Below are 15,019 nucleotides of genomic sequence, written 5' to 3' on the forward strand. Positions count from 1 at the left end.
TAAATGGCTAGCAACCAGTATTATGTATGTCCGATAAAGTATTTCACATATATAAATAAAGTTCTCAGTGAGCTGTTGATGGGTTATTCTCAAGGTAGACTTTTAAGTTGTAAGTATGAAAAGGTATTTATTAGCTGACATTTTTTTCTGGAAGCAACACTATGTAGTAGTTAGCTCCTGTGTCTTGGTTTTGACATCTTTATGTTGTCTCTTAGGCTCACCATGTACCAGAGTTAATGGTATGTCACTTCTGTGTGGCTTTGTCTTGGACACTGTCTTTCCTCAGTCTCTTGGATTATTCTGCTCTAGAGATAGCACGATGCTGTATTGTGAGCAACTGTAGGGAGGCCAGTAATGTGTCACTGGAGTATTTGCCCCATCAGATAAGCTGCCAGCTGCATCCTGTGAAGGCCAAAGTAGATTTTCAGTGTCAGTTAAGTCTTGAGATAGCTTGTCCTATAGCTTGGATGCAGCCCTGCCTGAGATGCTGAGTCACAGTCATTCAGCTAACCACTCCCAGTCCCACAGACTGAATGAGATGATCTTTATTCTTGTAGCTACTAGCTATTGAGGTGAATTAATTGTTTCAGCAGAAATAGATTCTTAGTATATAGTGAAGTGTTTTTACTTAATCATTTTAAACTTTTTTCTTTTGTAAAATTAAATACAGGACTAATAAACCGAAAAACATTAAAATTGGTAATATTCAAGAAAGGTGGAATATTCTAAAGGAAGCCTGGGAGAGTGGGACAGGAACACAGAGAGAAATCATGAGAATCCAGGGGTATTTCCTAGAGAGTACTGTTGTGGTGCAAGCTTAACCAGGAAGTCTGTCATGCTTGCTGAGAAAGCCAGGGATGAAGAGGCAATCCCAGGTCCTAAATGCAGACAAGCTATCTGTATGTCACATAGTCACAGTTACACTTCAGTGTGTCATCAGCAATAAGAGAGTCTTGTGTGTAAGCAGGATTGTACCTGAGAAGATACCAAGACAGTTCAGGGTATGGACACTGAAGGGTTAAAGACAAACACATTCATGTAGAGAACATAGGAAGCTCATAGACAGATTGGACAAATCGGTGGGTCTGTTATTTCCATTGGAAAGTTCTCAAGCATCACTAGGTAAAAGAGAGAGAGGTTGCTGTTTAGCTGAGGGATACTCAGCAGTGGGTGTTTGTCCTGGTTTCTCTGTTTTGTGCTCCAGCCTTCTTACTTACATTGCTGTGTCTGCAAAATGCAGCCTCCTCCCTCCGCGTTACATTTACCTTCCAACCACAGTGGTCTTTTGTATTATTGTCTCAAGATTAGGTGTTTCTTTTCAAATATGAATGAAATTTAAACTTCTCTTGTCATTTTAGGCCAGAACATTTTATGAGCGTTGTCACAGTTATTAATTCTTGATCTTTTATCTTGTTTTGAAAGTAAGTACTGGGCATTTAGTTCCTTGACTTTGTGTGGAAGCAAGTGCTATCTGACCACTTTTGCCTTATGTTTTCTACGAGACCTCAGTAGACTCTTATGTTCCTGAAGGAAGCCTTACCTGCTTGCATACTAGCTATACTAACTAGTTCTTGGGAAGCTTTGTGACCAAATTAGCCATCTCAGCTTTGTGGGTATGACTACAGTATGTGCTAAGCAGTACTTTGTTGAGGAATGGACCAAGCCTACTTACAAGTTCAGGAGTGTCTTGGTTTTATACATTTAATCATAACTCTCTGACAGCATTGGAACCTGCACATCTTTTGAAACTGTGGACATTGAAAGTTTTCAGAATTGTTGGGCTGACAGGGAATGGAGAGAAATACAGGGAATGATGTACTTTAATTCATTCCCTTTGAGAGAATGAAGAAAATGTGTAATTATCTGAAGTGACGGTATCATTTTATATATGGAAATGTCTTTTAAAGGAAGTAGTACTTACAAGCTTAATTGGATAGAAAATCAGCCCAGATAAGAGGAGCTTATACAGTGGAAAGACTGTCTGTGGATCTGTAGCTAGGGGGATCACCCTCCTAGCCAAGCACACTGCCCTTCTTCTTAGTGAGAAGGGGCATTCTGGCTACCAGTTTTTAGGTTTATCTTCTTTCCCTTGAGATTTCTTTCTTTTTCCTATTTGTGAGGAAAAATTTATTGCTCTTTACAATTCTAGTTACATGTATTTGGCTTCAATGTTTGGAAATGGGCCCCAGGTAAATGAAAAGGAATCTTTTTCTCTGTTGATGTTCAATCTTTTCAAATGTTGTTTTTCTATTATTCTACTATCCTCCATTGCACTGAGAGTGAATGATACATTGCTTCTGACAAGACCAAAAATGACTTTTTAAAAAAGAAGTTATTAGAATGCCAGGGGCAATAACAGGCAGATGTAGGCATCAACAGAACAGTGTCTTTGTGCACCTGCGTGCAAAATTAGTCAGTCCTCTTTTTATTTTAGAACCTAATAACTTCTTACCTATAATTCTTACAAAAGAAAAGTGATAGAGGGAAGAAGTCCAGATAAAAGTGGAAGAGACATGCAAACCTCTTGAGTGCCACCATCTTGGATATGTCTGGTGCCGCTTGCTGGTCATAAGGCTGTCTATACAATTGTCTGGATCCTTGAAGTCATTTACAGCTCAGCCTATAGTTTCATAGAAAGTTCTGGATCCTGTTGTATTCTCTTGTAGTTGTTTAACCATGGCACCCACGTCACTGCCACCCTCGGGCACTATAAGTGTCAGGGAATCAAATAGTAGTGCTGTATATAACTTGAATGAACAAGTTTTGGAGCCAAGAAGCCTCCTGAATAAGTCGTATCCATGTACATTTAATGGGACTTTCCTCTGGAACGAGGGAAATAATGTTGTTAAGTTTATACGGTTTCTGAAGGAGTGAAGGATTAGTCTCAATTTTTTTTTTTTTTTGCTTCAGATCTTTATGATATTTTTTTTAGAAAAAAACTTAAAACTACTCTATTACTTAAACAAATATGAAAATAAGGATGTTTTTTGAAAATTTGGTTTAAAAATGTAAAGTAGAAAAACTTAAATATATTAAAAATAAAAATATTAAGATTTATAAGGACAATGATATTGTACATAATGAAAAGTAAAAGAAATTTTTAAAGGATTTACAAAATACCTTACCAAAAATTGGCTATACCCACATAGCAAAAATCAGTATCCAGGGTATAGGTAAGAAAATGTTCCATGTTTTTTTAGATAGCATCTTTTAAAATTTATTGTTATCATAAGTTTAAGTCTGAGGGTGTGCCCACTCACACGAACAGGTGCAAATGTGCCACAGGCATGTTAGGTACTCTTGACATAGAAAGTTTTGCTCAGGAAATATAGAGGTGAGGATGGTAATGTTCTGAGACCCTTACTCAGACGAGGTTAGTGAGGCTCTTTGGAAGCTTTCTAAACTCACATTTATCCACCACCGTAATGAATGTCCTTCCCATGGACCAGAGAAAGTCACCAAAGATTCTTAGACTGGCTTTCCCATGGGGGCTATTGTTCAGCAGTGTGCTAGAATTAGCAGTGATACAACTAAACTGGCCATCCAGTTGTGTCCAACCAATTGGCAAAAATAATCTTTGAGAAATAAGGTTTTAAATTTCAATTTTCATTCATTAGATGTTTGTGTGTGGTGGTGGTGGGATGTCCACATACACTAATGGGTATATATGTACCATAGGTATTGATATAGGCAGGTTATATTTTTCTCCTTTCAGACCTAAACAGTTTCATGTAGCATCAGCTTCAAGTTGGGCCATATGGGAAAAAATTATAAAATGACTAAAACAAGAAAATAAGAGAACACCATTGCTAACATAGAAGTGAGCAGAGTCTCTATGTAGTTCACAATATTCCCCATACCTTCCTCAGCCAGTTTATGTGTATGACAGCTGTGTTTTGTACCTGTTCATTGGCATGTCTCTTTTATAATTACAGCCAATTTAGAACAAACCTTACACTCTGTCCTCAACTCCCCAGCCAACATCCAAGTACTCAGACTGACTCTTTCACACCAGGTATAGGACTGCTTCCTCACAGGCCATGTTTTTTCTCACTGCAATAATCAGCCTGATTTGTTCAACATCTGATACAGCCTCAGTGGTATTTGGTGGTCGGACACTATGAGTTACTTCTCATGATGCACATTTTTCCTTCAGCATTTAGCTGTTGAATGTTTTGTTGATTTTGTTTGTGGGGTTTGTTGGATAGATGCAAAACAACTGTCTTTCTTCAGTTCAGCATGTGGGGGATTGGGTTGGTGCAGTCCAAGGATGGAGACACCCTGATTGTGCTGCCCGCTAGGCTGTTTCCATGGACTAACAAAAGCAAGTCTGCTCTATTCTTCAGTCTCTTCCCTTAATACCATATTATAAGAAAAGGCATGTGGATTCTGGGAACTTTATTTTTCATGGAGTATGGAATTCTACTTGCTTCAACAAAAAGCTGAATTCTTGGAATATAGTCACAAGAACTTTAGTGCCATGGAGTATTCTTAACACTACATATGCAGTTTTAAAATCTTTCCCCCCCAAGAGTGCTTTATTTCTTCTTCTTTTTTCTGCTATTATTTTTAAAGGAAAAAAAAAAAGACTTTGTTTTGCAACTAAGTTGTAAGATTTTAAAACACACACACACACACACACACACACACACACACACACCATCCTTCCCTTTCCTCTGGTGGCCAGTTGGGATGATAAGTTGTATGCCTGTCCTGAAAGAACTTCTGAGTTAGTTGGTTCCATCATCTGCCCTCGGATAGACTTGTCTCCACAGTCATTTTCTGTAAAATCTCATGGTCTCTCGGTTTAGTCTCCATCATCAGAAACTATAGATTTCTACAAAGCAGGGAGATACACTAAAGATGCCAAGGAAATAATTTGATCTTGAGTTTAAATTTTTCACTCTTTCAAAAAAAATTTTTTTACTTAAATCTATTAAAGTCATCAAGATGATAAAACATGAGGCTACCAAGGATCCCAAAATAGCCTGCTGGGATTTTATACCAATTACAGAGCTCTTAGGTAGGTAGACTTTGTCACCATTCTTAGATAATTCTATGCAGAAGCCATTATACAAATGACTGCTTCTATCAATTGAGTTACATTTACTCAAATGAATGGATAATATCTATTGCGAACGGAATGAGAGATTGTGTGAGAATCACCTTCAGCCTCTGGCTTAGTGCATTCTCTAAAATGTATGGCTGTTTAAAATGTAAATTTATTTGAAATAGTTTTCTATCTTTGTCACATTAGTTTTCTATATATATCCAATTCAAATTTTGTGTCTAAATTTATTTGGGCTAGAGACAAACACTTTGAAATGGTACAGGATGAACCAGAATATTGTACCTTATGAATATTATCTGGCTGTATAATTTGTCACTGTTTAAAAGAAAAAAAAATTAGGAAACTGGACATGATATGGATATAGGGAAGGACTTTCTACTAAAACTCAGTTTTTCCAAGAATTAAGGCCAGCAATTGACAAGGGGAATTTTGTAAAACTAAAAAGCTTCTACACAGCAAAAAGCCAAACCAAAGCAAAACAACAACAACAAAAATCAACCCTCTAGTTGAAGAGGAATGCCACAGAATGTGAGGGAGTCTTTGCCAACTGTATACGTGACAGGGGCTTAATAGCCGTAGTATATAAATAATTAAAAAAAATAAAGCATCGGAAAACCAAACAACCCATTTTAAAAAATGGACTTAGGATCTGACCAGTGAGTTCACAAAAGAATAAAACTAGCTACAAAGTATATAAAAATGTTCAGCATTTTTAGCAATTAGGAAATACTGACTTTGAAGTTTCTTTCATCTTACAGTTGTCAGAATGGCAAAGATCTACAGAATAACATACGAATGCTGGAGAGGATGTGGGTCAAAGAGACCCAGCATTCACTGTTGGTATGATTGAGGACTGCTGTAGCCACTCTTGAAATCAGCACAGGGAATCCTCAAAACAAGAAAAACCAATCTGTGTGACCCATGTTTACCACTCCTCTGCATACACCCACAGGATTCAACATCCTGCTCCATACTTAGCTGTGTTCATTGCTTCTCCAACCTCAGTAACTAGGAATGGAAACAGCCTTACATGCCCTTCGACTGAATGGATGGTGGAAATCCAGTATGTATACACTTGCAAGACCATTTAACAGCAAAGAAAAATGAAATCATGAATTTTGCAGATAAATGGATGGCATTAGAAAAGGTCATATTGAGCCAGGTAGTGGTGGCAGCACACACCTTTAGTCTTAGCACTTGAGAGGCAGAAGCAGGTGAATCTCTGTGAATTCAAGGTCAGTATGATCTACACAGCAAGTTCCAGGAGAGCCAAGGCTACATGGAGAAACCATGTCTCAGTAGTCCAGACCCAGAAAGACAGTTCCTTCTCCAAGTCTTCAGGTGTGAATCTATGGCTTGAAGTAACTGCATTAAATCGGGAAAGTCAAAAGGGACAATGTTAAATTACTTACGTAAGTAATTTTACATAAACATAGTGGACACATTTATGAGAGAAAAGTACATCCACCAAAGAATTAGAAATATCAAGATACTCAACACTGTCTCTTAATTTTCATATTGTTTTGTGAGCTATATTACAATGCTTATTTCAAAAATGTTTTTAGATTAAACCTGTAGGCAAAATTGATCTCTTTATATAAGAAACTGATGTGTAGTATCTGCTATTTCAGAGCTGTGAAACTATAGGAATTCAGCACGTTGTGATTTATAGGAACCATATTGTTATCTTTGAAAAGAAAATTGCTTCCCTCTAGTCCTTTCCTTTGTTAGGATGTGTTGCCCTTTGAATGCATCAGCCTGCAGAGGCCCCAGAGTTTTCTGATGTGCCTATTTGGGTATTGTTAGACTCTTGCTTCTTGTGATAAGATTTAGATGACTTTGTATGAACTAGAAGTGTCAGGACATGGTGGGGCTGGGTCAGGGTCAGGGTCAGGGTCAGTCTTCTAACGTGAAAGTCACTGGGCTCAGTCCCCAGCAGTGGGGGAATAAAAAGGAGAAATATCAAGCAAACAAACTTTACGGACAGAAATTAGACAGTTGTGTTGGCATGAAATGAGGCTTCACAAAAGCCTGAGAAATTCTGGGGTGCGGTAAAAATATTCTGTTTTTAGTAGTATCTTAGAGATGACTCAAGTGTTTAAGAATATTTGCTGCACTTGCAAAAGGACTAGCGTTAGATTCCCAGTATCCAAGCTGGAGACTAGGAGCTGCCTGTAACTCTAGAACCAGAAAATCTCAACACCCCTTTCTGGCTTCCACCAGTACATTTTTATACATGCATGAACATGCCTGCATGCATATTCTCTCTCTTTCTTTCTCTCTCTCTCTCTCTCTCTTTCTCTCTCTCTCTCTCTCTCTCTCTCTCTCTCTCTCTCCCTCTCTCCCTCTCTCCCTCTCTCAAAAACTTTAACTGTTTTGCAAGTGTGAATGTACCAGTAAATAGTGGTACACACTTTTAAATCTCAGCATTCAGGAGACAGAAGCAGGTTGGATTGTTGTGGCTACATAGTAAGGTCTCCTCACTCTGAAAAAAATATGAATGTAACTATGTAAAATACACATCAATACATTATATGAAAAGATACTTGTAACATATTACAGAGCATCCCTTGTAGTCTGAAAACATTCTCTAGAGCATTCATAGTTTTCAGTGAAACTTGGTAATTATGTGCACTCATTTCAGACTTTGAAATTAAGGGAGTGTTATTATTAGGTCTTAGAAAAAGCATAAATACACAGCATAGTGGCACAGGCCTTTAATCCCAGCACCTGGGAAGCAGAAGCAAGTGGATCTTGTTACTTCAAGACTATCCTGTTCTATAAAGTGAGTTCCAGGTCAGCTAGGGCTCCATAGTGAGACACTGTTCCCAATAAACAAAAGGACCCCACCAAAAAGGCACTATATCCCCACCTGCTGGGGTACACCTGCAAACCCATTTTGGGGGTCAGACTGGGGATCATCTGCACAAATTCAGGACCAGCCTGTGTCAAAATACTGAGCTCCAGGGAGGGAAAGGAAAGAATGAAAGGAGAAAGGAAAGAAAGAATAAAGGATCATCAGTATAGCACAAAACTATTGTTAAGTGGATCAAATGGTGCAGTTTACTTTTCTAAACAACTTCCTTTTTTTTTTTTCAGAGCAAACATTATAATTTTTTTTAAATTTAATTGCAGAGTCCTTTACTTGCCATTGGATTGGTATTTGATGACTTGTAAATAGTGGGCATTCTGAGCTCTCAGGTCCTATGAAGCCTTGCACTATGCCCTGTTCAGAACTCTTTAATGTATCTAAGGGGTTTTCCTCTGCATTGTGTTCTAAAAGGTCTTTTTTTTTTTTTTTTTAATTACTCTGAACTTTGTAGATGGCTCACTGGCTAACAGCTTACTAGAGAAACACATCTCTGACCATTAGTTTCCAACTTCAGAGAATATGTGTCTCACAATACAGTCTCCCTTTTTATCTGCGTGTGTTCACATTCATAGTTCCAATTTTTATATAGTTGTCCTCTTGAGTGTCTGAAGGATTGGTTCCAGCTCAGTGGTCCCCAGTATTTTTTGGTGATGAGGCAGTTGTTTGATAGTCAACAAAGAGAAAGAAAAACTTAAGAGTTTTTGTTGCAAGAATTCTAAGAGAAGAATGTGGGCTAAAGGTGGGAGGGGTACTTCTCAATGATCAGTTACAATTGTCCTTTTCAGCTCTTGTGTGTTATCTACATTGTGTGATAGGCATGTGATACCTGCACCTGCCCACTGCTGAAGGAAGGTGGTGTGACTGAGCAACAAAAGGGTTTACTTTGTATAATTTTAACTTATTTAAATGTAAGTGACCACTTGAGTGTATTGGTTACTATATTGGTTAGCCTAGCTGGGTTATATTAAGTGTAATTTGTGTTTAATGCTGACTAATGTAAGCTAGTGAATGCTAGCTTTAGCTAGTTATTGGTTTGCTAATGTTAGCTTCTTAAGCTTTTAGGAGATGATTGATTGAATGAAGGATCTCCACCAGAATAATACTCTTCACAACCTCAAAATATTTTTGTTTTGGAGAATTGTGGCATGTTTCATTTGTTTGTAACTTTAGATTTAACTGCTGGACTTTGAAGCCACGTCAGAGCAGATGGAAAGATTTGATGGGATTCAAGGGTAGGAACAAGGCATTCAAAACTCAAAGAACTTTGTACATTATGCCTTGTCTTGGAAAAATTTGTGAAAGATATTAGAATGAGAACAGTAGGCTAATTATCTCTCGGACCCTTGTTTCTATGCAGTAGAGTAGCATTGGAAGGTTGCTGTGCAGGAGAATCTAGCTTTCTTGGTTTGAGAGTAGATTCTTTCCTGGTCATGCAGCTAAGTTCTCTCCACAACCATGTAAGGAGTTCTGAGTCTTCAAACCAAACCACAATGAAATACGTCACCTAAACTAATATTTCTTCCCCCAGATAGGCTGTGGGTTTGGCTTAAAAAGTCCATTTCTTGTTGATGCTGGCACCTCAGTTGAAAGATTTCTGTATTGTCTTATCAGTTCATGGTACTGTTCAGCACTCCCCAGGAGTATCAGAATTGTCCGTTCCTGGTCCTGCCACACACTCAGCAATGTGAAAGTTGCTGCATCACCTTGGTAATAGAGGCTCTTGACTGAAGTCCTTACAAAGCTCTTCCTCAAAACACCTAATAAGTCCAGGAATTAAAGCATGCTATGGAGACGTGAAATGCATCAATCACTTAAATAGACCCAGAAGAACTTCCTTCATTCCTCTTCCTGTGGTCTAGTGGTCCATGTTTATAAGAAGCTCAGTGCTTCAGAGTAGTTCTGATGGGAAATTCTTGGTTGATTATATTATTTAAAGCTACTAATTCTTTGCTTTATAAAATGTTCTTATACCTCACAATTTAGTTTCTTTCCTTTAGCGTACATATATCTTGTCTTCCAAGGCTCAAGTTTGGTGATTCTTTGTCTAGACATTAGCCTAGTTACGGAGCCTGATGGTTGGATACTAGTGAAACTAGACACTCATTTGACTGCTTCAGCACCAGTTCATTAATGAGTATGACGACCACTGGGCATGCCTGTGTAATCCCAGCACTTGGAAGACTGAGGCAAAGGGATTGCTGAGTTCAGGCCCAGCCTAGGCTGCATAGCAAGGAGCAAGCCAGGCTGGCCAGTAAGACCATATGACTAGGGGAAAATGACTTGTTAGATCTGCTCTGGAACTATAAGATGGGTGAAGTGGAGACAGCTAACTTTTCAGTTACATTTCTTATACTTCATGCATAATGCGAGCAGTCACTGCTGGGCACACACAGTGTGGTGTAAAAACAGGTCAAATTCCCTTTTCAGTCTCTTATTACTTTAAACATCTGTGATTTCCATGTTCATAAACTTTCCATATTATTCCATCTCTGAAAAACAAAATAGCTCATTTATACAAAGCAGTCTGCTTTGATCCTGCAAGTTGCTGAAAGTAAAGACCCCTCATAGTGTCGATACTGGGGTAAATCATGACTTCTATATGTAAGGTTCTTCAAAAGAAAAATTTTCCTTTATCCTAAGAGAAAGGGAGCTTATTTCTGACTACCTCAGAGAAGGGGAGTTTTATTTTTAACCTTCATCCTAACATCATTTTTAAAACATTAATTTGTGTATCTGTGTGGGCATACATCTTTTTTACATGTATCAATATTTGGTAATAATGACTATTCAAAACAAAACATTGTTCCTATTTGTTTTCACCCCACTCTACCATAAGACTCTTCACTCCAGCCTGCTCTTTGTTTGCTTCCCAGCTCACCTCTTACTACTCTTCAGCTGTGTGTTAAAGAACACCAGTGTTCCAGAGAACACCATGGACTCACAGCTAAAGCGATACCGACGGTGTGGCTGCTAGTAAGCAGCTCGGCTTTGCTGTCGGTGTACAAAGGATTCTAAATTCATTGTGTACCAGTTCCTGCAAGGCAGAGTGTGAGAAATGGCTTCAGCTGTTGACTGATTGTGGTCCTTGGGCACCAGATAGTGGATGCTGGAATGTATTGCAGAAAAGCTGATTAAAGCCCTGGATCTCTAACAGGAAGAGTAGAGACATTTGTAATGCGTACTTAACATATTTCTTTTGAAGCATTGCCTTATTATCAGGCTATGCAGAAGTAATATTTTTGCAAAGATGCGTTTTGGTGAAAATAGCATGCTGTGCATGATTAGGACTTTGTACAGGTAGACTGATTGGAACTTTGAGAAGCCTGAGTCCTTTGTAGCTTTGTAACTTAGCTTATTGGAATTATATTTCATCATGACTTGGATGTCAGGAGTAGGTACTTGGAGTTCACAGTGCATGTGCACACAATGCAAAATGCCAACTGTCAGAGCCTGCCCTATGCCCTGGGTGCCTTGCCTCCCAATAAAAGCTACCGGAATGAAGTATTGGATGGGAATATTGATGTAGTCAGTAAACTGAAAGATACTTAAACACAGTGATTTCGCACCCCTCCTTTAAAACATCCACCATTTGCTCAGCACATTCAAACTTAGTCCTTGCATGTAGTCTGCCTCACTGTCCTGCGGGTGTCATTGGATTGTTCAGAAAGAGCCAGCACTTCCTTTCTTCCCTCAGGCCTTTCCTTCTTTCACATTCTTTACCTGAAAGCTTCTTGTTTCCTTCTTGAAAACTTCTTTAAAAGCTGCTTTAGTTTCTCTCTCCCAGAGTTCCTTAGCCCACAGTTAGCCTGTTAGTAATCCCATTTAGACTAGCCAATAAGCCCATAATAGTATTTCATAGGATTTCTCTGAAATCTACTGTAATCAGTTGCTTACTTCTCTTTTTCTGCTTTAATAGGATAATCTTTCTTGAAGTTAGATGGCAGTGTTGTCTTTGAACATGGCATATATACTTTTGAATGCTTGGTGGCTTTTTTTAGATGTATTCCATAATTTGCATTTCTTAGATTGTAATTATTCAGGCTTTTTAAGTTTTAAATTTGACTATATAACATCCCATTCATAGTCGATTTAACTTCCATACTGCTGTTTAAAAAGTGTTTAATAAAGGTAAGTTCTTAACTCTTAATCCTTTTTGGCCTGAAGATAAAATTTTACTTTTGTGTAGTTAATGATTAAACTATTTGAACTACAGTTTATAGAAAATTGGAAAGACTAATTCTGTGATTCTGAAATTGTTCAGTCACTGTGTGATTGTGGGTGCATAGAACTGACTTTATTGGTATAAGATTCCCTTAATAACTTCTCCATTTGAAAATATACACTTATAGTTTCTAGATTTTAGCCTAGTTCCAATTCCAGAGACAAATAATATAATATTTATTAATAGCAGATTATAGGATTTAAACAGCTGCTCAGTGGTCCTTGGTATCTTTGTAGTGTTTGTACTGCAATAGCTCAATTTTTACATCAAAATACAAAGAATATGTAAAGAAAGGTATAAATGCAAATTTTAAAGTATTTTAAAATAATTTATAGTTATGGCATAACTTTTATTTAATCTAAAGTCTTTTTCTAATATATACCTTCTATTTTTTAACAGAAGGACATATTAAGACAATTTGTATAATTACTCCTTTAATGATACTACTAGCAGAGTTACTGCATTAAAGCTGAGTCACAGTCTTGGCTGTTCTTTTTATTTATTGAAGGAACAAACACAGTGTTGTTATTATTAAGGTTCCTCATTCTTCATTTGAGCTAGCAAAAGAAACTTGAGTGCTCTAAGAAATCTGCTATGGGAGACTTGTAAGTTCTGATTTTACTCTCATCTGTTGTGAAAAAGAGTAAAATTACCCATGCCATAACAATTAGTTGCCGGCTTATTTCGGGAGAACCTACTTAATAAGATTTACTGTTGGTAAAATTTAGTATACCAAGCATAAAGGTTAACGCAGGTTAGGTTATTGTTGCCAGTTAAGAATGTGCCCTCTGTTTTGGTTTTGGAGCACTGCCTCCAAGAGGCGCCTAGCATTTGGTACGTACTTCTAGTCTACAGACCTTCCCTATCAAGGCAAAAAAGGATTCATGGTTACAATATTTACCGGTTTTCCCCCTGCTATAAAGCTCAGTGATGGTAATTAATTAAAAAAAAAAAAACTTTCCTCCATGGCATTACAAATAAAACGGGTTTTTTTTTTGAAGGCTAGTAATTTGTACCGTTTAGGAGCCACGTTATTTTGCTTTTGTCTCAGAATGTAGTATGCTTCACAAGTATACTGTGACAGCCTGAATACAAATCGGGGGAAGGGACATTGTCTTGAGCTGGCGTGCTGTTATCAGAGGGAATGTGTTCCTGGACCCGAGGTTTAGCATTCATTGGTTGTCTGAAGAAAGCTATTTCATCTGAGGATTGGACAAGAAGCTGCGTCAATTTGCTGCCCGTCTCCAAGGCACTGGTGATGCTGCCTTCACAAGCTGGCTAACGTCACGGCTCCATCACCCAGCGGGGTGTGGACTCTCTTTTCTGTTCTTTTCTATTTAATTCTCTATTTGCTGCCTACTGCATTTCTTAATCTGTCTCCTGCCAAATGCTAACAGCATGATATTTTGCAATCATCTAGGTGAATACAAAAAGGACGAACTCCTAGAAGCTGCTAGGTAAGTGACTCCATTCATTTTAAGTAAGTATAATGTATTTAAGGGAGAAACGGGTGTGGGGGGGGCAGGTAGAGGAGTGTAAAGATTTAGAATGTGTTCTTCTCTTGCTTGGGCTTTAAGAGATAGTGTGGACAAGATCTTTTAAGTCTTTGTGTACTTTATTTTATGTTGTTAGTGGACATAATGACAGAATCCTTTACTATACTGAGCATTTTAAGGCTTATTTTGTTTGTAACGTATCTTGAGGTACTACCTGCAAACCTTTCCAAAGATTCTTATTCTCCGAGTGTTTATATGCCTGTATCTGTATTTTGCTTTGAAGGTTTTCTTTTCCTAGCCAAGCTTGAAGGAGAGACATAAAGTGAACGTTAAAATTCTCAGCTGTTTTGTTGGTGGTGGCAGTGGTAGTAATGGCATTTATGGTGTAATTGATTACCTCTATATCGAATTTGTATTTTTAGACTCCAATATTTTAGATCATTTTTTCTGAATAAGGCTTGTTTGTAATTAAAGTGACTGTATAGATAATATCTGTATTTAAAAGCTGCATTACTCATGATACCGTACTACCACACAATTAACAGGAATTGTGTTACTGAGTTAAATGTTGTAGACATGCATTGTGATCCATATTTCAAAATTAAAGCAAAATCCTTGTTGTTTTTCCATTATAAAACAGCTATAAATGCTCCTAAGAAGCTCTATGATTTTACAGAAATTAATGTGCTGCCTTTTTATAGGAGTGGTAATGAAGAAAAACTAATGGCTTTACTGACTCCTCTAAATGTGAATTGCCATGCAAGTGACGGGCGAAAGGTACGTTATTTAAATTGTCACCTTCCAGTAAGTTCCTCCTGCTTTACCATGAAATTTTGTTCAGTATGGCCTGAGTACATGTTGATAATTGCATCTTTGCACTGTGAGATGAAATGCCCTCTCTCTTCCTGGTTGTGACAGACTCATGGAGCCAGGGAAGCACGGGTCCTGAGGAAGCGTCCCTCTAACTGTCAGACGCTGAAAGTTGTTTGTTACATGAGCTGCATACACTGTTTTCAGTGAGGAAAATCAACAGCATGCTTTCTGTGTACCATGATGGAAATCTGTGTCTTTGTTAGGACACACACATTCTTAATTTATTTGGTAGATTTATCAGCTAGGTATCAGCACTTTGTTTATTAAAGATGAAAAATGGTTAATGATTTTTTTAGATTTCTGTAACAGTTCTGCTTTTTAAAAAAAAAAAAAAAAAACTTAATTGTGCCATATGGTAAGAAAATAGATGAAGAGAGAAATACTCTGCATAAGATATATGTCATAGCTGTAAGGTAATGTATAAAATGTGCAGCTAGCAGCCTCATTGTCTGCGGTATTTGTGCTGATGTACAAGGAAATGGAAT

General features: G+C 37.8%; 1 protein-coding gene across 1 annotated transcript in view; it reads left to right on the plus strand.

The window, feature by feature from the left end:
- The window catches only part of TNKS (tankyrase), a gene marked incomplete at its 5' end in the record, with an annotated part of 126,149 nt that overhangs the window by 53,676 nt on the left and 57,454 nt on the right, over positions 1–15,019 (plus strand). The window contains 2 exons of the mRNA XM_080928761.1: positions 13,586–13,622; positions 14,363–14,438. Of these exons, the coding sequence (XP_080784887.1) occupies positions 13,586–13,622; positions 14,363–14,438 (113 nt within the window). The remainder of the gene's footprint in view (positions 1–13,585; positions 13,623–14,362; positions 14,439–15,019) is intronic.

This window comes from Micromys minutus (assembly GCF_963924665.1).
Source record: "Micromys minutus genome assembly, chromosome: 14".
Lineage (NCBI taxonomy): Eukaryota > Metazoa > Chordata > Mammalia > Rodentia > Muridae > Micromys > Micromys minutus.